This window comes from Salmo salar, chromosome 11, assembly GCF_965601325.2.
Source record: "Salmo salar chromosome 11, fSalSal1, whole genome shotgun sequence".
NCBI lineage: Eukaryota > Metazoa > Chordata > Actinopteri > Salmoniformes > Salmonidae > Salmo > Salmo salar.
This window is the reverse complement of record NC_138301.1, coordinates 119,310,928-119,336,396: the sequence shown is the minus strand read 5'-3', so window position 1 is coordinate 119,336,396 and position 25,469 is coordinate 119,310,928. Positions and strand designations below refer to the sequence as shown.

At 48.0% G+C, this 25,469-nt stretch overlaps 1 protein-coding gene across 10 annotated transcripts in view; it reads left to right on the top strand.

Annotated features, from left to right (window-relative positions):
* Positions 1-19,851, top strand: part of arfip2b (ARF interacting protein 2b) — a 67,597-nt gene extending 47,746 nt beyond the window's left edge. For all 10 annotated transcript variants that reach the window (XM_014129789.3, XM_014129787.3, XM_014129788.3 and 7 more), the window contains 2 exons: positions 9,319-9,493; positions 11,006-19,851. In XM_014129789.3, the coding sequence (XP_013985264.1) occupies positions 9,319-9,493; positions 11,006-11,161 (331 nt within the window). In that variant the 3' untranslated portion in view covers positions 11,162-19,851. The remainder of the gene's footprint in view (positions 1-9,318; positions 9,494-11,005) is intronic.
* The last annotated feature ends 5,618 nt before the right edge of the window (positions 19,852-25,469 follow it).

The window sequence follows — 25,469 nt, the reverse complement described above, 5'->3', positions numbered from 1 at the left end:
TAAGATTCTGTATTTACGGTAGCATAGCTTCTCAAGGGCCAATAGACACCCAATCCCCTTTGTCCCTCAGTCTTCCCTCTCTTTCATTCAAACCCAACACCCTTTCTTTGTGTAACCAGCCATCATATTGGTTTTGTCCGCTAGGGACTTTTTCTTTTATGACATGATTAGTAATCCATGTATGATCCATCCTGTGTATATGTAATTCTGTGATTATTTAGGTGTTTAGTAAATAAATAATGACGCCAATTTTTGTATTGCTGATTCAACTTGTTAGCCAGGGTTTATGACGATAACCAAGAATTTTACGCCGTTCAGATGAGACTGAATAAGGTGACGATTAATAATTGACTGCTATTGATATAAAAGACCATATCTTTAAGAGTTTATTCGGAAGACAGCAGCTCTATAAACACTCTTCCGTGGTGCCCCAGGTTATTAACGAGTTAATTGTTGCAGGGTTTAATTCAATCACATAAGCAATCTAACGTTAGGTAATCGATTTGATAAAATAGCTTGTAATGTAATCAGTCAGAGACACGACAGTAGCCATTTGATTAGGTGTTCAGGAGTCTTATGGCTTGGGGGTAGAAGGTGTTTAGAAGCCTCTTGGACCTAGACTTTGCGCTCCGGTACCGCTTGTCGTGTGGTAGCAGAGAGAACAGTCTATGACTAGGGCGGCTAGTCTTTGACAATTTTTAGGGCCTTCCTCTGACACCGCCTGGTATAGAGGTCCTGGATGGCAGGAAGCTTGGCCCCAGTGATGTACTGGGCCGCTCGCACTACCCTCTGTGGAGGCCGAGTAGTTGCCATATCAGGCAGTGATGCAACCAGTCAGGATGCTCTTGATAGTACAGCTGTAGAACCTTTTTGAGGATCTGAGGACCCATGCCAAATATTTTCAGTCTCCTGATGGGGAATAGGTTTTGTCGTGCCCTCTTCACGACTGTCTTGGTGTGCTTGGACCATGTTAGTTTGGTGGTGAAGTGGACACCAAGGAGCTTGAAGCGCTCAACCTGCTCCACTACAGCCCAGTTGATGAGAATGGGGGCGTGCAAGGTCCTCCTTTTCCTGTAATCCACAATCATCTCCTTTGTCTTGATCACGTTGAGGGAGAGGTTGTTGCCCTGGCACCACACGGCCAGGTCTCTGACATCCTTCCCATAGGCTGTGTCATCGGCCAACTTAATAATGGTGTTGAAGTCGTGCCTGGCCGTGCAATTATGAGTGAATAGGGAGTACAGGAGGGGACTGAGCACCCACCCCTGAGGGGCCCCTGTGTTGAGGATCAGTTTGGCAGATGTGTTGTTACTTATCCTTACCACCTGGGGGCAGCCCGTCAGGAAGTCCAGGATCCAGCTGCAGAGGGAGATGTTTAGTCCCAGGATCCTTAGCTTATTGATGAGCTTTGAGGGCACTATGGTGTTGAACACTGAGCTGTAGTCAATGAATATTATTCTCACATAGGTGTTCCTTTTGTCCAGGTGGGAAAGGGCAGTGTGGAGTGCAATAGAGATTGCATCATCTGTGGATCTGTTTGGGCGGTATGCAAATTGGAGTGGGTCTAGGGTTTCTGGGATAATGGTGTTGATGTGAGCCATGACCAGCCTTTCAAAGCACTTCATGGCTACAGACGTGAGTGCTATGGGTCGGTAGTCATTTAGGCAGGTTACCTTTGTGTTCTTGGTGACAGGCACTATGGTGGTCTGCTTGAAACATGTTGGTATTACAGACTCACACAGGGAGAGGTTGAAAATGTCAGTGAAGACACTTGCCAGTTGGTCAGCGCATGCTCGCAGTACACGTCCTGGTAATCTGCCTGGTTCTGCGGCCTTGTGAATGTTGACCTGTTTAAATGTCTTACTCACATCGGCTGCAGAGAGCGTGATCACACATTCACGGGAAATTTGTAACCAAATGTAAAATGTTCCTGTTTTGATTAATTTAATAGTGAGTTAGGTCTGCTCTATTCCAAATGAACATACTCCCTGAGTCTCTTCCCTGTTTCACACCTGGTAGTTTGGTGGATGGGACTACCAGCTCTCTGTAACCTAGAGGGCAACCAGTGGGTCCGTCTCCTTTATACCATGTTTCTTGTAGGATGACAATGTCTGTATTTCTAATTACTTTGGGGAAGTCAAGGTTCCTGCTCTTTAGGCCAAAGGCAGATTACCTCAGGCCTCGGACTCGGTTATTCCAGGATGAGATAGGGAAGGCTTTGTGTTCCATAAAGTGTCCAATGTTGTCGGTCGTGTGGTTTGGCCTCAGGTCAGTAAGTGTGAGCAGAGCCTGCTGAGCATCTGGTACATGCCATTGGCTTGGGCTAGTGTAAGAGTGGGCGTTGGGCCTGTTTGCCCGCTCACGGCCTGGGCGTATGTGTATCTTCCAGGTTGAGGCCCTCTTTGCGGGAGTGGGGGGCATGGGGTGGGCAGGAGGGGCATAGGTCTGATCTGAGGGGGCCTAAATGGGGTGTGTGCGTGGTTGAATTGGTGGTGTTGTGGTCTGGATGAAGGTCCTCTCAGCGTGAGTCCTCTATGTGTAGGTTCGGGGGGGGGGGGGGGAATAGGTCTGGGAGAGTGAGTCCTCTATGTGTAGGTTTGGGGAGGGGGGGGAATAGGTCTGGGAGAGTGAGTCCTCTATGTGTAGGTTCGGGGGGGGGGGGGGAATAGGTCTGGGAGAGTGAGTCCTCTATGTGTAGGTTCGGGGAGGGGGGGGAATAGGTCTGGGAGAGTGAGTCCTCTATGTGTAGGTTCGGGGAGGGGGGGGAATAGGTCTGGGAGAGTGAGTCCTCTATGTGTAGGTTTGGGGAGGGGGGGGGAATAGGTCTGGGAGAGTGAGTCCTCTATGTGTAGGTTCGGGGAGGGGGGGGAATAGGTCTGGGAGAGTGAGTCCTCTATGTGTAGGTTCGGGGGGGGGTCCCATAGGTCTGGGAGAGTGAGTCCTCTATGTGTAGGTTCGGGGGGGGGGGGGGGAATAGGTCTGGGAGAGTGAGTCCTCTATGTGTAGGTTCGGGGAGGGGGGGGGAATAGGTCTGGGAGAGTGAGTCCTCTATGTGTAGGTTCGGGGAGGGGGGGGGAATAGGTCTGGGAGAGTGAGTCCTCTATGTGTAGGTTCGGGGAGGGGGGGGAATAGGTCTGGGAGAGTGAGTCCTCTATGTGTAGGTTCGGGGGGGGGGGGGAATAGTTCTGGGAGAGTGAGTCCTCTATGTGTAGGTTCGGGGAGGGGGGGGGAATAGGTCTGGGAGAGTGAGTCCTCTATGTGTAGGTTCGGGGAGGGGGGGGGAATAGGTCTGGGAGAGTGAGTCCTCTATGTGTAGGTTCGGGGAGGGGGGGGAATAGGTCTGGGAGAGTGAGTCCTCTATGTGTAGGTTCGGGGAGGGGGGGGAATAGGTCTGGGAGAGTGAGTCCTCTATGTGTAGGTTCGGGGGGGGGGGGGAATAGTTCTGGGAGAGTGAGTCCTCTATGTGTAGGTTCGGGGAGGGGGGGGAATAGGTCTGGGAGAGTGAGTCCTCTATGTGTAGGTTCGGGGGGGGGGGGGGAATAGGTCTGGGAGAGTGAGTCCTCTATGTGTAGGTTCGGGGGGGGGGGAATAGGTCTGGGAGAGTGAGTCCTCTATGTGTAGGTTCGGGGAGGGGGGGGAATAGGTCTGGGAGAGTGAGTCCTCTATGTGTAGGTTCGGGGGGGGGGGAATAGGTCTGGGAGAGTGAGTCCTCTATGTGTAGGTTCGGGGGGGGGGGGGGAATAGGTCTGGGAGAGTGAGTCCTCTATGTGTAGGTTCGGGGAGGGGGGGGGAATAGGTCTGGGAGAGTGAGTCCTCTATGTGTAGGTTCGGGGAGGGGGGGGGAATAGGTCTGGGAGAGTGAGTCCTCTATGTGTAGGTTCGGGGGGGGGGGGGGGAATAGTTCTGGGAGAGTGAGTCCTCTATGTGTAGGTTCGGGGGGGGGGGGGGTCCCATAGGTCTGGGAGAGTGAGTCCTCTATGTGTAGGTTCGGGGAGGGGGGGGAATAGGTCTGGGAGAGTGAGTCCTCTATGTGTAGGTTCGGGGGGGGGGGGAATAGGTCTGGGAGAGTGAGTCCTCTATGTGTAGGTTCGGGGGGGGGGGGGGGGAATAGGTCTGGGAGAGTGAGTCCTCTATGTGTAGGTTCGGGGAGGGGGGGGAATAGGTCTGGGAGAGTGAGTCCTCTATGTGTAGGTTTGGGGAGGGGGGGGAATAGGTCTGGGAGAGTGAGTCCTCTATGTGTAGGTTCGGGGAGGGGGGGGAATAGGTCTGGGAGAGTGAGTCCTCTATGTGTAGGTTCGGGGGGGGGGGGGAATAGGTCTGGGAGAGTGAGTCCTCTATGTGTAGGTTCGGGGGGGGGGGGTCCCATAGGTCTGGGAGAGTGAGTCCTCTATGTGTAGGTTCGGGGGGGGGGGGGGAATAGGTCTGGGAGAGTGAGTCCTCTATGTGTAGGTTCGGGGAGGGGGGGGGAATAGGTCTGGGAGAGTGAGTCCTCTATGTGTAGGTTCGGGGAGGGGGGGGAATAGGTCTGGGAGAGTGAGTCCTCTATGTGTAGGTTCGGGGGGGGGGGGAATAGGTCTGGGAGAGTGAGTCCTCTATGTGTAGGTTCGGGGGGGGGGGGAATAGGTCTGGGAGAGTGAGTCCTCTATGTGTAGGTTCGGGGGGGGGGGGAATAGGTCTGGGAGAGTGAGTCCTCTGTGTAGGTTCGGGGGGGGGGGGGGGGGGGGGGAATAGGTCTGGGAGAGTGAGTCCTCTATGTGTAGGTTCGGGGGGGGGGGGAATAGGTCTGGGAGAGTGAGTCCTCTATGTGTAGGTTCGGGGGGGGGGGGAATAGGTCTGGGAGAGTGAGTCCTCTGTGTAGGTTCGGGGGGGGGAATAGGTCTGGGAGAGTGAGTCCTCTATGTGTAGGTTTGGGGAGGGGGGGGAATAGGTCTGGGAGAGTGAGTCCTCTATGTGTAGGTTCGGGGGGGGGGGGGGAATAGGTCTGGGAGAGTGAGTCCTCTATGTGTAGGTTCGGGGAGGGGGGGGAATAGGTCTGGGAGAGTGAGTCCTCTATGTGTAGGTTCGGGGAGGGGGGGGAATAGGTCTGGGAGAGTGAGTCCTCTATGTGTAGGTTTGGGGAGGGGGGGGAATAGGTCTGGGAGAGTGAGTCCTCTATGTGTAGGTTCGGGGAGGGGGGGGAATAGGTCTGGGAGAGTGAGTCCTCTATGTGTAGGTTCGGGGGGGGGTCCCATAGGTCTGGGAGAGTGAGTCCTCTATGTGTAGGTTCGGGGGGGGGGGGGGAATAGGTCTGGGAGAGTGAGTCCTCTATGTGTAGGTTCGGGGAGGGGGGGGGAATAGGTCTGGGAGAGTGAGTCCTCTATGTGTAGGTTCGGGGAGGGGGGGGGAATAGGTCTGGGAGAGTGAGTCCTCTATGTGTAGGTTCGGGGAGGGGGGGGAATAGGTCTGGGAGAGTGAGTCCTCTATGTGTAGGTTCGGGGGGGGGGGAATAGTTCTGGGAGAGTGAGTCCTCTATGTGTAGGTTCGGGGAGGGGGGGGGAATAGGTCTGGGAGAGTGAGTCCTCTATGTGTAGGTTCGGGGAGGGGGGGGGGAATAGGTCTGGGAGAGTGAGTCCTCTATGTGTAGGTTCGGGGAGGGGGGGGGAATAGGTCTGGGAGAGTGAGTCCTCTATGTGTAGGTTCGGGGAGGGGGGGGAATAGGTCTGGGAGAGTGAGTCCTCTATGTGTAGGTTCGGGGGGGGGGGGGAATAGTTCTGGGAGAGTGAGTCCTCTATGTGTAGGTTCGGGGAGGGGGGGGAATAGGTCTGGGAGAGTGAGTCCTCTATGTGTAGGTTCGGGGGGGGGGGGGGGAATAGGTCTGGGAGAGGTGAGTCCTCTATGTGTAGGTTCGGGGGGGGGGGAATAGGTCTGGGAGAGTGAGTCCTCTATGTGTAGGTTCGGGGAGGGGGGGGAATAGGTCTGGGAGAGTGAGTCCTCTATGTGTAGGTTCGGGGAGGGGGGGGGAATAGGTCTGGGAGAGGTGAGTCCTCTATGTGTAGGTTCGGGGAGGGGGGGGAATAGGTCTGGGAGAGTGAGTCCTCTATGTGTAGGTTCGGGGAGGGGGGGGAATAGGTCTGGGAGAGTGAGTCCTCTATGTGTAGGTTCGGGGGGGGGGGAATAGGTCTGGGAGAGTGAGTCCTCTATGTGTAGGTTCGGGGGGGGGGGGGGGAATAGGTCTGGGAGAGTGAGTCCTCTATGTGTAGGTTCGGGGAGGGGGGGGAATAGGTCTGGGAGAGTGAGTCCTCTATGTGTAGGTTTGGGGAGGGGGGGGAATAGGTCTGGGAGAGTGAGTCCTCTATGTGTAGGTTCGGGGAGGGGGGGGAATAGGTCTGGGAGAGTGAGTCCTCTATGTGTAGGTTCGGGGAGGGGGGGGAATAGGTCTGGGAGAGTGAGTCCTCTATGTGTAGGTTCGGGGAGGGGGGGGGGTCCCATAGGTCTGGGAGAGTGAGTCCTCTATGTGTAGGTTCGGGGGGGGGGGGGAATAGGTCTGGGAGAGTGAGTCCTCTATGTGTAGGTTCGGGGAGGGGGGGGGAATAGGTCTGGGAGAGTGAGTCCTCTATGTGTAGGTTCGGGGAGGGGGGGGAATAGGTCTGGGAGAGTGAGTCCTCTATGTGTAGGTTCGGGGGGGGGGGGGGAATAGGTCTGGGAGAGTGAGTCCTCTATGTGTAGGTTCGGGGAGGGGGGGGAATAGGTCTGGGAGAGTGAGTCCTCTATGTGTAGGTTCGGGGGGGGGGGAATAGGTCTGGGAGAGTGAGTCCTCTGTGTAGGTTCGGGGGGGGGGGGGGGGGGGGGGGGAATAGGTCTGGGAGAGTGAGTCCTCTATGTGTAGGTTCGGGGGGGGGGGGGAATAGGTCTGGGAGAGTGAGTCCTCTATGTGTAGGTTCGGGGGGGGGGGGGAATAGGTCTGGGAGAGTGAGTCCTCTATGTGTAGGTTCGGGGGGGGGGGGGAATAGGTCTGGGAGAGTGAGTCCTCTATGTGTAGGTTCGGGGGGGGGGGGGGGGGGGGGGGAATAGGTCTGGGAGAGTGAGTCCTCTATGTGTAGGTTCGGGGGGGGGGGGGAATAGGTCTGGGAGAGTGAGTCCTCTATGTGTAGGTTCGGGGGGGGGGGGGAATAGGTCTGGGAGAGTGAGTCCTCTATGTGTAGGTTCGGTGGGGAGGGGGGGGGAATAGGTCTGGGAGAGTGAGTCCTCTATGTGTAGGTTTGGGGAGGGGGGGGAATAGGTCTGGGAGAGTGAGTCCTCTATGTGTAGGTTCGGGGAGGGGGGGGAATAGGTCTGGGAGAGTGAGTCCTCTATGTGTAGGTTCGGGGAGGGGGGGGGAATAGGTCTGGGAGAGTGAGTCCTCTATGTGTAGGTTCGGGGGGGGGGGAATAGGTCTGGGAGAGTGAGTCCTCTATGTGTAGGTTCGGGGGGGGGGGGGGAATAGGTCTGGGAGAGTGAGTCCTCTATGTGTAGGTTCGGGGAGGGGGGGGGAATAGGTCTGGGAGAGTGAGTCCTCTATGTGTAGGTTCGGGGAGGGGGGGGGAATAGGTCTGGGAGAGTGAGTCCTCTATGTGTAGGTTCGGGGGGGGGGGGGAATAGGTCTGGGAGAGTGAGTCCTCTATGTGTAGGTTCGGGGGGGGGGGGGGGAATAGGTCTGGGAGAGTGAGTCCTCTATGTGTAGGTTCGGGGGGGGGGGGGGGAATAGGTCTGGGAGAGTGAGTCCTCTATGTGTAGGTTCGGGGGGGGGGGGGGGGGAATAGGTCTGGGAGAGTGAGTCCTCTATGTGTAGGTTCGGGGGGGGAATAGGTCTGGGAGAGTGAGTCCTCTATGTGTAGGTTCGGGGGGGGGGGGGGAATAGGTCTGGGAGAGTGAGTCCTCTATGTGTAGGTTCGGGGGGGGGGGGTCCATAGGTCTGGGAGAGTGAGTCCTCTATGTGTAGGTTCGGGGGGGGGGGGAATAGGTCTGGGAGAGTGAGTCCTCTATGTGTAGGTTCGGGGGGGGGAATAGGTCTGGGAGAGTGAGTCCTCTATGTGTAGGTTCGGGGGGGGGGGGCATAGGTCTGGGAGAGTGAGTCCTCTATGTGTAGGTTCGGGGGGGGGGGGAATAGGTCTGGGAGAGTGAGTCCTCTATGTGTAGGTTCGGGGGGGGGAATAGGTCTGGGAGAGTGAGTCCTCTATGTGTAGGTTCGGGGAGGGGGGGGGAATAGGTCTGGGAGAGTGAGTCCTCTATGTGTAGGTTCGGGGGGGGGGGGGGAATAGGTCTGGGAGAGTGAGTCCTCTATGTGTAGGTTCGGGGGGGGGGGGGGAATAGGTCTGGGAGAGTGAGTCCTCTATGTGTAGGTTCGGGGGGGGGGGGGAATAGGTCTGGGAGAGTGAGTCCTCTATGTGTAGGTTCGGGGGGGGGGGGGGAATAGGTCTGGGAGAGTGAGTCCTCTATGTGTAGGTTCGGGGAGGGGGGGGAATAGGTCTGGGAGAGTGAGTCCTCTATGTGTAGGTTCGGGGAGGGGGGGGAATAGGTCTGGGAGAGTGAGTCCTCTATGTGTAGGTTCGGGGAGGGGGGGGGAATAGGTCTGGGAGAGTGAGTCCTCTATGTGTAGGTTCGGGGGGGGGGGGGAATAGGTCTGGGAGAGTGAGTCCTCTATGTGTAGGTTCGGGGAGGGGGGGAATAGGTCTGGGAGAGTGAGTCCTCTATGTGTAGGTTCGGGGGGGGGGGGGGAATAGGTCTGGGAGAGTGAGTCCTCTATGTGTAGGTTCGGGGAGGGGGGGGGAATAGGTCTGGGAGAGTGAGTCCTCTATGTGTAGGTTCGGGGAGGGGGGGGTCCCATAGGTCTGGGAGAGTGAGTCCTCTATGTGTAGGTTCGGGGAGGGGGGCGGGATAGGTCTGGGCGGGGTGTCTATTGATCTGTTGCTCCTGTGTGAGGTGTTGGGGCTGCGTTTGAGAGCGATGTCCTTTAGGGTTCGGGCGAAGGTGGGCACTACTGCCTTGTATAACTAACTTCGGGTGTTAATCAAAGTTAGCTGGCTAACTCATTGATCCTGCTTTGTAGTGCACCCCTCAGGGTGTTAACCAAAGTTAGCTGGCTAACTCATTGATCCTGCTTTATAGTGCACCCCTCAGGGTGTTAACCAAAGTTAGCTGGCTAACTCATTGATCCTGCTTTATAGTGCACCCCTCAGGGTGTTAACCAAAGTTAGCTGGCTAACTCATTGATCCTGCTTTATAGTGCACCCCTCAGGGTAGATTTAGCAGAGTTGAGTATGATGGGTTATAGCTTGTTATGTCTCTCTCTCTCTCTCTCAGGTTGGAGTTTGATGCGTACAGGGCAGACCTAGAGGAGTTAAGTGTTGGTCCCAGGGATGTGGTGAACATGGCCCGTATAGATACAGCCCAGGAGCAGTACCAGATCCACAAGGACAAATATGAACGCCTTCGCTCTGACGTCACTATCAAACTCAACTTCCTGGATGAAAACAAGGTAGGATACACTTCCTTGTTCCTCTTCGCTTTTGTTGTTCTCCTCTTATTCCATCCCTCCAACACACCTCTAGACAAGTACACACACACACACACACACACACACACACACACACACACACACACACACACACACACACACACACACACACACACACACGCACACAGGCAATGACACGAGCACTCAGACACAGAGGCCTGTCTGTCTGTATCTCTCTTTGCGTATCAGTGTATTGATCCCGCTCTCTCTCGCTCCTTTCTCCTCTCTCGCCTCTCTCTCGCTCGCTCCTTCCTCTCTCTCTCTCGCTCCTTCCGCTCTCGCTCTCGCTGCTTCCGCTCTCTCTCTCGCTCCTTCCGCTCTCTCTCGCTCCTTCCTCTCTCTCTCTCTCGCTCCTTCCTCTCTCTCTCTCTCGCTCCTTCCTTCCTCTCTCTCTCTCTCGCTCCTTCCTCTCTCTCTCTCTCTCTCTCGCTCCTTCCTCTCTCTCTCTCTCTCTCTCGCTCCTTCCTCTCTCTCTCTCTCTCGCTCCTTCCTCTCTCTCTCTCTCTCGCTCCTTCCTCTCTCTCTCTCGCTCCTTCCTCTCTCTCTCTCTCGCTCCTTTCTCTCTCTCTCTCGCTCCTTCCTCTCTCTCTCTCGCTCCTTCCTCTCTCTCTCTCGCTCCTTCCTCTCTCTCTCTCGCTCCTTCCTCTCTCTCTCTCTCTCTCTCTCGCTCTCTCTCTCTCTCTCTCTCTCTCTCTCGCTCCTTCCTCTCTCTCTCTCTCTCTCTCTCGCTCCTTCCTCTCTCTCTCTCGCTCCTTCCTCTCTCTCTCTCTCTCTCGCTCCTTCCTCTCTCTCTCTCGCTCCTCTCTCTCTCTCTCGCTCCTTCCTCTCTCTCTCTCGCTCCTTCCTCTCTCTCTCTCTCTCTCGCTCCTTCCTCTCTCTCTCTCGCTCCTCTCTCTCTCTCTCGCTCCTCTCTCTCTCTCTCTCGCTCCTCTCTCTCTCTCTCTCTCGCTCCTCTCTCTCTCTCTCTCGCTCCTCTCTCTCTCGCTCCTCTCTCTCTCGCTCCTCTCTCTCTCTCTCTCTCGCTCCTCTCTCTCTCGCTCCTCTCTCTCTCTCTCTCTCTCTCGCTCCTCTCTCTCTCTCTCTCTCGCTCCTTCCTCTCTCTCTCTCTCTCGCTCCTTCCTCTCTCTCTCTCTCGCTCCTCCCTCTCTCTCTCTCTCGCTCCTCTCTCTCTCTCTCGCGCTCCTCTCTCTCTCTCTCTCTCGCTCCTTCCTCTCTCTCTCTCTCTCGCTCCTTCCTCTCTCTCTCTCTCGCTCCTTCCTCTCTCTCTCTCGCTCCTCTCTCTCTCTCTCTCTCGCTCCTCTCTCTCTCTCTCTCGCGCTCCTCTCTCTCTCTCTCTCTCGCTCCTTCCTCTCTCTCTCGCTCCTTCCTCTCTCTGTCGTCTCTCTGTCGTCTCTCTCTCTCTCTCTCTCTCTCTCTCTCTCTCTCTCTCTCTCTCTCTCTCTCTCTCTCTCTCTCTCTATCTTATGTATCTAGGTAAAGGTGATGCATAAACAGCTGCTCCTCTTCCATAATGCCGTCTCAGCCTACTTTGCTGGGAACCAGCAGCAGTTAGAGCAGACCCTGAAGCAGTTCAACATCAAGCTGAGGCCCCCAGGGGCCGACAAACCCTCCTGGCTTGAGGAACCATGAGGGAGGGAGCCACAGGAGACAGGGCAGCCCAGGAGAGACCCCCCCCCCCCCCCCCCCAAACCCTTACTATCCACTACAGTGGACCACGGACGGACAGGACTACATAGAGATGGATGGATGGATGGATGGATGGATGGGCCTTACAAGGGCCTTGTATCTATAGAGGACTGTCATGATCAGGGACTTCTCTTGTTTTTCCTCTCTTTCATGATCTCTCCTTTTCTCTCTTTATCCACGAATCCTCCTGTATAATATATTATCTCCAGTCCTCTATGTAAGTCATAATGCCCGAGAAGCCGGTGTTTGGAGGATATATTGATTGGCACGGGTCTCGTTAGGCCCCAAAACACCGGCTTCTCTGGCATTATCACCTTTACACAACGGGTTACCAACATATTCAAAAAATGATTGACATATTTTCATTAAACGTTATTTTGAGGAATTTATTCATACTATTTCATCCTTCCACAAGAGTCCTGATCTAAAATCTAGGGTTGCTACCCATGCCGGCTGGTCGTTCGTTCTATCGGTTCGGCTGCCAGAGACACAATCTAAATGTTCCATTGCCATACTGGCTAGCTTACTAGCTAGTCCATACTGGCTAGCTTACTAGCTAGTCCATACTGGCTAGCTTACTAGCTAGTCCATACTGGCTAGCTTACTAGCTAGTCCATACTGGCTAGCTTACTAGCTAGTCCATACTGGCTAGCTTACTAGCTAGTCCATACTGGCTAGCGTGCTAGCTAGTCCATACTGGCTAGCTTACTAGCTAGTCCATACTGGCTAGCGTGCTAGCTAGTCCATACTGGCTAGCGTGCTAGCTAGTCCATACTGGCTAGCGTGCTAGCTAGCCCATACTGGCTAGCGTGCTAGCTAGCCCATACTGGCTAGCGTGCTAGCTAGCCCATACTGGCTAGCGTGCTAGCTAGCCCATACTGGCTAGCGTGCTAGCTAGCCCATACTGGCTAGCGTGCTAGCTAGCCCATACTGGCTAGCGTGCGTGCTAGCTAGCCCATACTGGCTAGCGTGCGTGCTAGCTAGCCCATACTGGCTAGCGTGCGTGCTAGCTAGCCCATACTGGCTAGCGTGCTAGCTAGCTAGCTAGCCCATACTGGCTAGCGTGCTAGCTAGCTAGCTAGCCCATACTGGCTAGCGTGCTAGCTAGCTAGCTAGCCCATACTGGCTAGCGTGCTAGCTAGCTAGCTAGTCCATACTGGCTAGCGTGCTAGCTAGCTAGCTAGTCCATACTGGCTAGCGTGCTAGCTAGCTAGCTAGTCCATACTGGCTAGCGTGCTAGCTAGCCAACTATGGCTAACTTACACTCATGTCAAACAGTGCAGCCAGAATAACAACAAAGTAGCTGTTTTCTAGTTAGATTTCTTTGGATACAACCATAACAATGACCTAATGATGCACAATTTTGCCTGGCAGAGAAAATGTGCTCTCTTGTCAGGACACTGTTCAGACAAAAGAAATACAATCCATAACATCAATTTGAACTGATGTTAATAAATTAAACCAAACATTATCTTTTGTTATCCTCCACAGCTGAGATAGCTACATCTACTTATTGTCACATTTTATCTGTACATTCCCCTGGATGGTGCATTGGTGGAAATATCTGTCCGAGTCTGTGATACTACTATTGCTGCTTTGCTTCAGCTTTTAGCTGTGTTGATGGTGCTGCAGTGTTTTCTTGGTTTTCAGTGTTTTCTTGGTTATTTTTTTACAAGCAATGAGTTGGGCTTTGGTTTGTCTGTTCTCCTCTTCGACACAGCTGTAACTGGAGGTCGAACCACACTTTCTAGACCAGACCCCTTGGTCTACCGGGATTCAGAGCCTGGGCCTTGTCCTTATCGGTGATGGGAGGAGGGTGGCTGTTTGTGATATCTTAGCTGTTTTGATGTTACCCAGAAATACAGGATTGGAGGTGGTAAATTCAGTGTCCTTCATAATGCACCAGCTGCGACCGATGGGTGGGTCATTTAGAAACCGGCTGAGCTAATTATACTGTACCGCTCCCCATTCCCATTTCTTACATTTCCATAAAACTGTCGGAGAAGGATGTTAAACTCTTCCTTAGTGACATTTCTGACGTCGACAACTTTTGTTTGTTGTTATCTTCTAACCAGCCCTCGAAGTACCGCACAGCTCTGTTTGTATTCTTATTAATGGTGTTTTCTTTGTTGGGGATTTTCTCTTGGTCATTCAATACATTATTTTTCACATCTGCATGCCTCGGTAGTATTTCCTGGGTAGTATTTTCCCCCCCCTTTCAGCCATATTCATGCTGCCGAAAAGAGCAAAATAAATGTTCCACTCATTCATTTTAGTTTTTGCAAAACAAAGTAATGATTTAGCCAGTCAACTGGGGGTGAGGGGGGAAAAACATTGTATGTTGCTATGACAACCATCTCAATTTGCTGTCAGTGTCGTTCGAATCCATTCACTTTATATGGGACGGTGCAGATCACAGTTCAATATTGAAAAGGTCAGAGAGACAGACGGCATGGTTTATAATATGCTTTTTTTTTATAGTGGAGATCACGTTTTATAAATTGCCTGGCTGGGCTGATGAGACAGTGGAGTGCAGCAGTCAGATGGAACAGAGTAAATAGGCATTTTATAACGTCATAGATTTAGCCGGTGGTAACTTGTGGAATAGACACCGGCTGGAATGCGGTTTTAACCAATCAGCATTCAGGATTAGACCCACCCGTTGTATTAAAATATAATAATATCTCCTGTTCTCCTCCACTATAATATAATATATTATCTCCTCTCCTGTTCTGCTCCACTATAATATAATATATTATCTCCTCTCCTGTTCTGCTCCACTATAATATAATATATTATCTCCTCTCCTGTTCTGCTCCACTATAATATAATATATTATCTCCTCTCCTGTTCTGCTCCACTATAATATAATATATTATCTCCTCTCCTGTTCTGCTCCACTATAATATAATATCTCCTCTCCTGTTCTCCTCCTCTATAATATATTATCTCCTCTCCTGTTCTCCTCCTCTATAATATAATATATTATCTCCTCTCCTGTTCTCCTCCTCTATAATATAATATATTATCTCCTCCACTATAATATAATATATTATCTCCTCTCCTGTTCTCCTCCTCTATAATATAATATATTATCTCCTCTCCTGTTCTCCTCCTCTATAATATAATATATTATCTCCTCTCCTGTTCTCCTCCTCTATAATATAATATATTATCTCCTCTCCTGTTCTCCTCCACTATAATATAATATATTATCTCCTCTCCTGTTCTCCTCCACTATAATATAATATATTATCTCCTCTCCTGTTCTCCTCCACTATAATATATTATCTCCTCTCCTCTTCTCCTCCACTATAATATAATATATTATCTCCTGTTCTCCTCCACTATAATATAATATATTATCTCCTCTCCTGTTCTCCTCCTCTATAATATAATATATTATCTCCTCTCCTGTTCTCCTCTATAATATATTATCTCCTGTTCTCCTCCTCTATAATATAATATATTATCTCCTCTCCTGTTCTCCTCCTCTATAATATAATATATTATCTCCTCTCCTGTTCTCCTCTATAATATATTATCTCCTGTTCTCCTCCTCTATAATATAATATATTATCTCCTCTCCTGTTCTCCTCCTCTATAATATATTATCTCCTCTCCTGTTCTCCTCCTCTATAATATATTATCTCCTCTCCTGTTCTCCTCCACTATAATATAATATATTATCTCCTCTCCTGTTCTCCTCCACTATAATATAATATATTATCTCCTCTCCTCTTCTCCTCCACTATAATATAATATATTATCTCCTGTTCTCCTCCACTATAATATAATATATTATCTCCTCTCCTGTTCTCCTCCTCTATAATATAATATATTATCTCCTCTCCTGTTCTCCTCTATAATATATTATCTCCTGTTCTCCTCCTCTATAATATAATATATTATCTCCTCTCCTGTTCTCCTCCTCGTTGCTCCAACTGAGCTACAGAGGACCTCTAACCTGAACTGTTTTATTTGTCTCTCCCTTTCTATCTCTCTCCCTCTTTCTCTCTCTCTCTCTCCCTCTTTCTCTGAGTTTGTATCTTAGTCACTTTAAATCACTACTGTCACCACCCAATGCCCCCCACTTCCCAAACGATCCAGTACCAGCGTGTAATACCCACAACAACATCACTGATGACGACGGCAGCAGCAACAACAGCATCAATAATGACAGCAGCAACAATGATGACAGCAACAATGATGACAGCAACAATGATGACAGCAGCAACAACAGCATCAATAATGACAGCAGCAACAATGATGACAGCAACAATGATGACAGCAGCAACAACAGCATCAATAATGACAGCAGCAACAATGATGACAGCAACAATGATGACAGCAGCAATGATGACAGCAGCAGCAACAGCATCAATGATGACATCAGCAACAGCAGCATCAATGATGATGGCAGCAACAGCAGTCAGAAACAGTCCTGGTAAAGTGGTGAAGGTCAGACAGTCTGTATCCCTCGCCACAATGACTTAAACAGGATCCGCAATGATCTGGTCCAGACTCCTGTCCTAAGACTGAGAGACAGTCAGGAGAAGTCCCTGAGCACTACCCACACCAAGACTCCCAGCTCCCCTTTACTAAGAGATGCACGGTTTACTACCACTAGTGTCCCAATGACGTGTATGTACAGTACCTTTTGGAAAATTTTCAGACCCCTTGACTTTTTCCACATTTTGTTACGTTACAGCCTTATTCTAAAATGGATGAAATTGTTTTTTCCCCCTCAATCTACACACAATGCCCCAAACTGACAAAGCAAAAACAAGTTTAGAAATGTTTGCTAATTTATTAATAAATAAAAAAACTGAAATCACATTTACATAAGTATTCAGACCCCTTACTCAGTACTTTGTTGAAGCACCTTTGGCAGTGATTACAGCCTCGAGTCTTCTTCGGTATGATGCTACAAGCTTGGCACACCTGTATTCGGGGAGTTTCTCCCATTCTTCTCTGCAGATCCTCTCAAGCTCTGTCAGGTTGGATGGGGAGTGTTGCTGCACAGCTATTTTCAGGTCTTTCCAGAGATATTTGGTCAGGTTCAAGTCCGGGCTCTGGCTGGGCCACTCAAGGACATTGAGACTTGTCCCGAAGCCACTCCTGCCTTGTCTTGGCTGTGTGCTTAGCGTTATTGTCCTGTTGGAAGGGGAACCTTCGCCCCAGTCTGAGGTCCTTAGGGATCTGGAGCAGGTTTTCATCAAGGATCTCTCTGTACTTTGCTCCGTTCATCTTTGCCTCGGTCCTGACTAGTCTCCCAGTCCCTACTGCTGAAAAACATTTCCACAGCGTAATGCTGCCACCACCATGCTTCACCATAGGGATGGTGCCAGGTTTCCTACATACGCTTGGCATTCAGGCCAAAGAGTTCAATCTTGGTTTCATCAGACAAGAGAATGTTGTTTCTCGTGGTCTGAGAGTTCTGTGTAGAACTCTGGGGCTCTCCACAGATTAACTCTGGAGCTCTGTCAGAGTGACCATCGGCTTCTTGGTCACCACCCTGACCAAGGCCCTTCTCCACCGATTGCTCAGTTTGGCCGGGCGGTCCAGCTCTAGGAAGAGTCTTGGTGGTTCAAAACTGTGTTCTTGGCGTCCTTCAATGTGTTGGTACTCTTCCCCAGATCTGTGCCTCGACACAAACCTGTCTCGGAGCTCTACCGACAATTCCTTCGACCTCATGGCTTGCTTTTTGCTCTGACATGCATGCACTGTCAACTGTGGGACCTTTTTATAGACAGGTGTGTGCCTTTTTCCAAATCATGTCCAATCTAATGAATTTACCACAGGTGGACTCCAAGTTGTAGAAACATCTCAAGGATGATCAATGGAAACAGGATGCACCTGAGCTCAATATCAAGTCTCATAGGAAAGGGTCTGAATTCTTATGTAAATAAGGTCTTTCAGAGATATAGATAGATAGATAGATGCAAAAAATAATCCACTTGTTTTCACTTTGTCATTATGGGGTATTTGTGTGTAGATTGCTGAGGATATATATATATTTTAGAATAAGGCTGTAACGTAAGAAAATGTGGAAAAAGCCAAGGGGTCTGAATACTTCCCGAACGGGTGGTGTGTGTGATTACGTTAAGACTCTGGCTTGGTGGGTGGAAGGAAGGAAGATCACGATCTGTTTGTTTTTTTGAGGAGGAGGAGGAGGATGGGTGATGTAGAAACTCCCCACATTTCAAACCAGGGAACGGGTCTGTCATCTGGATGCGTAAGGACCGGGTTTGAACTTTTTTCATTTGAAACACAAAAATGTTGTACTATTGTTTATTTTATTTTTATTATTATTTTTTATGTCAGGAAATGTTTGGTTTTTGTTCAAAATGTCATGAAATCAACCCTAGGTCCATTGGCATTTCTTATTTTGCGACACTTGTGTGTGGATTGTTTGTATGTGTAGCTAGTATGTGTAACACTTACACAATATATTGCTTGCTGCATCTCACTATTGTGAGAGAAGGACTACACTCCTGCCCATGCTTTAAATTTCAAAAGGACCTTAAAAATAGTGTGGTTTTGTATTGTTGGAGACAGGAATCTGATCACTAACCCCTCTACATGATGAAGGGGGTTGGATGAAGTTGCCTCCAGACCAGAGTTGAGGTCAATTCGAATTGAAGGCAGTCATTTCAGGAAGTTATTTGAATATAAAAATATACATATATATATATAAGTTATTAGCTTCTACTTTTCAGTTTATTGAGAAGTCATTAAAAAATGTGCACCTTTTTTTTTTATTTCAATGATTTTTAAATTGGAATTTCAGTTTTCTTCCTGACTTGACGTCCATCCAATGGAATTGAGCTCAGCCCTGCTCTATATACTGTTCTAAGATCAGTTGTGTATTTCTGCCATCCATGGTTAAGGCCAAGCTTTGCAGAGAATAAGCTGATCCTAGCTCTGGGAAACATGGAAACTAGTTTCACTTGGAGCTTCTAGAGGTCACTCAGGACAAGGTCAGGGCTCAAAGGTCAGACGGGCCCTGGTTGCATGTGCACAGCCCAGCGACCTCTCACCTCTCCTCCAGAGACTAAGTGTGCTTCCCAAATGGCACCATATTCCCTATATAGTGCACTACACCATATAGGGCTCTGGTCAAAAGTAGTGCACTATAAAGGGAAAGGGGTGCCATTGGGGACGCAGGACAGAACAATGAGAGAACAATAATGGATGGTGATCGTCCTTAGACACTAAGGTGACTGTCACTGAGAGCAGTTAACCCGCGTGTCTGTGTGTGAGAGAAGCTTAACAACAAATGATTCAGTCTCACTTCAGAGGAGACCACTGAGGAGGTGACCTCGTCCCCAGCCTCTTAATGCCATCAGTAGCCAGATGCCATTCAGAGAGGAGGAGCTCAGGAGAATGGAAGGTAGATGGTGGTACTGTAGTCAGAGGAGAATGGAAGGTAGATGGTGGTACTGTAGTCAGGGGAGAATGGAAGGTAGATGATGGTACTGTAGTCAGAGGAGAATGGAAGTTAGATGATGGTACTGTAGTCAGAGGAGAATGGAAGGTAGATGATGGTACTGTAGTCAGAGGAGAATGGAAGGTAGATGGTGGTACTGTAGTCAGAGGAGAATGGAAGGTAGATGGTGGTACTGTAGTCAGAGGAGGAGAATGGAAGGTAGATGATGGTACTGTAGTCAGAGGAGAATGGAAGGTAGATGATGGTACTGTAGTCAGAGGGAGGAGCTCAGGAGAATGGAAGGTAGATGATGGTACTGTAGTCAGAGGAGGAGAATGGAAGGTAGATGATGGTACTGTAGTCAGAGGAGAATGGAAGGTAGATGATGGTACTGTAGTCAGAGGAGGAGAATGGAAGGTAGATGATGGTACTGTAGTCAGAGGAGGAGAATGGAAGGTAGATGATGGTACTGTAGTCAGAGGAGGAGAATGGAAGGTAGATGATGGTACTGTAGTCAGAGGAGAATGGAAGGTAGATGATGGTACTGTAGTCAGAGGGAGGAGCTCAGGAGAATGGAAGGTAGTGGTAGATGGTCAGTTTCATGTATACTTGTCTAGGACACTGACTGGATCCACTCCCTGGTTGTTTCTCCTTGGTTGTGATCCAGGGCCGTCACTTTCTTTCTTTTTCTGAGCGAACTCCTTGACTTTACAAAAGACTGACATACACAGAGAGTCTCTCACTGTCTTTCTTTTGAAAAAGGACACCTTTTCATTTTGATGATGAAAGAGCTGTTTTTGTTGAGTGAATATTCTTTTGTATATTGTATGGTAAGCCATTTGGTCTTCTTAGTTAAACAATCAACGTCCTGAAATCATTTGATTTGACATGTAGCATTTCAATGAGGACTTCAGTAAAAAAAAATTGATACCAAATATATGTCTGATTGACAACTTTTCAGAGATGTACCACCTAATGTCAATAATTCTAATACGTTTCCATAGTAATGGATTTTATTACTTCACATTAATGGTGATTTAAATGATTACTAATTATTGATTATTATTTTAACTGAACTACTGGTAAAACATCTGTCACTGATGTAGCTACATGACAATGTCAACATTTTATTTTGTTAGTCGCTATGGCCAATGACAATGCGGAGAAATTAAATGAATAACAACATTGCGTGTTACAATGAGATGATGTAATGTATATTTCCTGATTCGGGTAAAAAAAAAAAAAAAAATCATTCTGATAGGTTCCTCAATCCCCAGGTTTATCAGAAATCCTGGTTGGAAGATTCCTGAAATCATTAGGAGGGGGGGGGGGGGAAGGAGGAAATATGGAGGTTCATTTATAACCTTTGTGTAAATGTAACACTAAACAGCTGCATGCGCCATTTATGAAAAAACTGAGCTTGCACAAAAATGTGGATTTGTAACACCATACATACGCACGTTTCCCATTATACAGTGCCTTTGGAAAGTATATTGACTTTTTTTCTACATTTTGTCATTCTACAGCCTTAGAATTACAAAATGTAATTGTTTTTTTTTCCCCCTCTCGTCAATCTACATACATACATAAAACTATAATGACGAAGCAAAAAAAGGATTTTAGAAATATTAGCAAATAAATGAAAAATGGTAATATTACATTTACGTAAGTATTCAGACCCTTTACTCAGTACTTTGTTGAAGCACGTTTGGCAGCGATTGCATCCCTGATTTAACTCTTTAGTCATATCCCAGTTTACCCTGATTAACTCTTTAGTCATATCCCAGTTTACCTATATTCTTATGGTCTTGCCTACATCTAGCAACTTGTTTTTAAAATTATATGAGAAAAAAATATACAATTTCATTTGGAACGGCAAGCCAGACAAAATGAAAAGGGCCTATTTCTATAATGAATATGAATTCAGAGGGCAGAAATGATTTAAATATTAAAGCGTTAGACCTCTCACTAAATGCTTCAGTCATACAAAAGTTATACTTAAATCCGAACTGGTTCTCTAGCATCTTAGTAAGAATGTCTCACCCCATGTTCAAGAATGGCCTTTTTCCCTTTATTCAGATTACAATCTCTCACTTTAAGTTATTTGAAAATGATTTTCACGGTAAGGTCTACACCAGCTATATCAGGCACTACACGGTAAAGTCTACACCTGCTATATCAGGCACTACATGGTAAGGTCTACACCAGCTGTATCAGGCACTACACCTGCTATATCAGGCACAGTAAAGTCTACATCGGCTGTATCCAGTATTTTCTACCACTGTCTGCACTGGCGTTCTGAGATCCTCCATTAAAGAACCAATAGGAGAAGAAATGTCTCCAACTGTTTAGTGATGTTGATTCCCCCATGACTTGTCATCCCGTGTGTGTTTTCATGGCAAGCTATTATACAAAGTGTGTGTCTGGGTTCTCTGAATCTTTGTGTAACATGTCTCTTGGCCTTTTGTGACGATTTAAAGACTCCAGAATTCCCCCGCCCCCCACCGGCCCCCCCACCGGGCACACCCCCCCCCCCTCTCCCTCCAAAAAGTTTTGACTACCTTAAATGAAAATATGACTAAAAGACACATTCAACACCACCTTTCATCGAATCAGATGGCTTATTCATCACAAAACTATTTGATGTTGCCAATTATTTTAATGATTATTTCATTGGCAAAGTGGGCCATTTTAGGCAGGAAATGCCCACGACAAACAGTGAGCAATTATTATATTCATGGATTAAAAAAAATAATAATTATGAAAAAAAAGCAGTGCAAGTTTGAGTTTTGTAAAGTTAGTGTGGGAGAGGTGGGAAAATGTATTGTTAGCGATCAATAATGACAAACCTCCTGGCATTGACAACTTAGATGGAAAGCTACTGAGGATGATAGCTGACTGTATATCCACTTCTATCTGTCGTATATTTCATCTGAGCCTACAGGAAAGTATTTGTCCTCAGGCCTGGAGGGAAGCCAAAGTCATTCCGCTACCCAAGAGTGGTAAAGTGGCCTTTACTGGTTCTAACAGCAGACATATCAGCTTGCTGCCAGCTCTTAGCAAACTGTTGGGAAAAATTGTGTTTGACCAAATACAGTGCTCTTTCTCTGCAAACAAATTAACAACAGACTTTCAGCATGCATATAGAGAAGGGCACTCAACATGTACTGCACTGACACAAATGACTGATGATTGGTTGAAAGACATTGATAATAAGAAGATTGTGGGAGCTGTACTGTTAGATTTCAGTGCTGCCTTTGAAATTATTGACCATAACCTGTTGTTGAGAACTTAAGTGCTATGGTTTTTCAACCTCAGCTCTGAATCCACGATATGGCAATCTTTCTAATAGAACTGAGGGTTTTCTTTAATGGATGCGTCTCTAATGTCCAACATGGAAAGTGTGGCGTTACATGGCGTTACCTTAGATGGTTAACTGTCATGGTTAAAACAAATACAGTGCCTTGCAAAAGTATTAACCCCCTTGAAGTTTTTCCTATTTTGTTGCATTACAACCTGTAAATTAAATTGATTTTTATTTGGATTTAATGTAATGTACATATACAAAATAGTCCAAATTGGTGAAGTGAAATGAAAAAACAAACTTGTTTCAGAAAATTCAAAAAAATGGAAAAGTGGTGCGTGCATATGTGGGCTATGAAGCCCCTAAATAAGATCTAGTGCAACCAATTACCTTCAGAAGTCACATAATTAGATTGCACACAGGTAGACTTTCTTTAAGTGTCACATGAACACAGTATATATAGACCTTTTCTGAAAGGCCCCAGAGTCTAAGCACGGGGCACCACCAAGCAAGATGCACTATGAAGACCAAGGAGTTCTCCAAACAGGTCAGGGACAAAGTTGTGGAGAAGTACAGATCAGGGTTGGGTTACAAAAAAATATTTGAAACTTTGAGCATCCAACGGAACACCATTAAATCCATTATTAAAAAAATGGATTGAATATGGCACCACAACAAACCTGCCAAGAGACGGCCGCCCACAAAAACGCACAGACCAGGCAAGAAGGGCATTAATCAGAGAGGCAACAAAGAGACCAAAGATAACCATGAAGGAACTACAAAGCTCCATAGCAGAGATTGGACAATCTGCCCATAGGACCACTAAGCCGTACACTCCACAGAGATGGGCTTTACGGAAGAGTGGCCAGAAAAAAAGCCATTGCTTAAAAAAAGGCATGTAGGAGACTCCCCAAACATATGGAAGAAGGTACTCTGGTCAGATGAGACAAAAATGTTGCTTTTTGGCCATCAAGGAAAACACTATGTCTGGCTCAAACCCAACACCTCACATCACCCCAAGAACACCATCCCCACAGTGAAGCATGCTGGTGGCAGCATCATGCTGTGGGGATGTTTTTCATCGGCAGGGACTGGGAAACTGGTCAGAATTGAAGGAATGATGGATGCCACTACATACAGGGAAATTCTTGAGAACCTGTTTCAATCTTCCAGAGATTTGAGACTGGGACAGAGGTTCACCTTCCAGCAGGACAATGACCCTAAACATACTGCTAAAGCAACACTCGAGTGGTTTAAAGTGAAACATTTAAATGTCTTGGAATGGCCTAGTCAAAGCCAGACCTCAATCCAATTCAGAATCTGTGTGTGTGACTTAAAGATTGCTGTACACCAGTGGAACCCATCCAACTTGAATGAGCTGGAGCAGTTTTGCCTTGAAGAATGGGCAAAAATCCCATTGGCTAGATGTGCCAAGCTTATAGAGACATACACCAAGAGACATGCAGTTATAATTGCTGCAAAAGGTGGGTCTACAAAGTATTGACTTTGGGGGGGGGGGTGAATAGTTATGCACGCTCAAGTTCTGTTTTTGTCTTATTTCTTGTTTGTTTCACAATAAAACATATTTGCATCTTCAAAGTGGTAGGCATGTTGTGTAAATCAAATGATACAACCCCCCCCCCCCCCCCCCCCCCAAAAAAAAATATCAATTTAATTCCAGGTTGTAAGGCAACAAAATAGGACAAATGCCAAGGGGGGGTGAATACTTTCACAAGCCACTGTAAATTCAATGGTTGCAAAGATGGGGAGAGGTAGCCGTAATAAAGAGATGCTCTGCTTTTTTGACACCACACTCCAAAAAGTAAGTTCTGTAGGCTCTAGTTTTGTCTAATCTTGATTATTGTCCAGTCGTGTGGTCCAGTGCTGCAAGGAAAGACCTAGTTAAGCTGCAGCTTGCATAGAACAGAGCGGCACGTTTTGCTCTTAATTGTAATCAGAGGGCTGATATAAATACTATGCATGCCAGTCTCTAATGGCTAAGAGTTAAGGAGAGACTGACTGCATCACTTCTTCTGTTTATAAGAAACAATGTGTTGAAAATCCCAAATTGTTTACATAGTGAACTTACACACAGTTCTGACACACACACTTATCCCACCAGACATGCCACCAGGGGTCTTTTCATAGTCCCCAAATCCAGAACAAATTCAAGAAAGCGTACTGTATTTTTGAGCTCTTATTGCATGGAACTTCCATCTCATATTGTTCAAATTAACAGTAAACTTGGTTTCAAAAAACAGATAAAGCAACACCTCGCAGCACAACGCCTCTCCCTTATTTGACCTAGACAGTTTGTGTCTATGCATTTTATATGTGGTCTATGTGGCCTTTTTAAACATGTATGTACTGTCCTTGAGCTGTTCTTGTCTGATGTTCTGTATTATGTTTTATGTGGACCCCAGGAAGAGTAGCTGCTGCTTTTGCAACAGCTAATGGGGATCCTAATAAAATACCAAATACCTCTCCTCACTGGCCATGCCCCTCTCTCTCTGCCCACTGGGCACGCCCCTCTCTCCACTGGGCACACCCCCTTTCCCGCTCCCCACTGGGCACACCCCCTTTCCCGCTCCCCACCGGGCACGCCCCTCTCCCCACTGGGCACTCCCCTCTCCCCACTGGGCACACCCCTCTCCCCACCGGGCACACCCCCTTTCCCGCTCCCCACCGGGCACGCCCCTCTCCCCACCAGGTACACCCCCTTTCCCTCTCCCAACCGGGCACACCCCCTTTCCCGCTCCCCACCGGGCATGCCACATCATTTCAACATGGAAATTTTAGTAATATTTGGGTGAGACATTGATCAATGAGATTTCAACCTTTTAACTTTAAGCTATCTACTGTATTACTTAAGTAATATTGAATTGTGTTTGGTTGACAATGCAACCAAATATCAACATTTAAAGGATAAAGTGCCTTCAGAAAGTATTCATACCCCCAGTCCTTAATGATTTATAAATATACTCATAACATGATGCAGCCGCCACCATGCTTGAAAATATGAAGAGTGGTACTCAGTGATGTGTTGTATTGGGTTTGCCCCAAGCCACACTTTGGTTGGTTGCTAGACACCCATTTTCAAGTAGATTTAAGTCAAAACTGTTACTCGGCCACTCGGGAGCATTCACTGTCTTCTTTTTAAACAACTCCAGTGTAGTTGTTTAAAACAACAGTGTAGATTTGGCCTGAATTCATCTCCCACTGTCTGGTGGAAAACAGACTGAACCAGGTTTTCCTCTAGGATTTTGCCTGTGCTTAACTCCATTCTGTTTGTTTTATATCCTTTTATATCCTGAAAAACTCCCCAGTCCTTAACGATTACAAGCATACCCATGAAACGAAGCAGCCACCACTATGCTTGAAAATATTGTTGGGTTCTGAGAATATGAAATATACTTATTCATGTCACTGAGGGAGAAAGGGTAATGTATAACGTTTACATTATGTTAAGTATCCTATTGAAATATTGAGTGCAGTGAAGCGATCACATGTGGCAG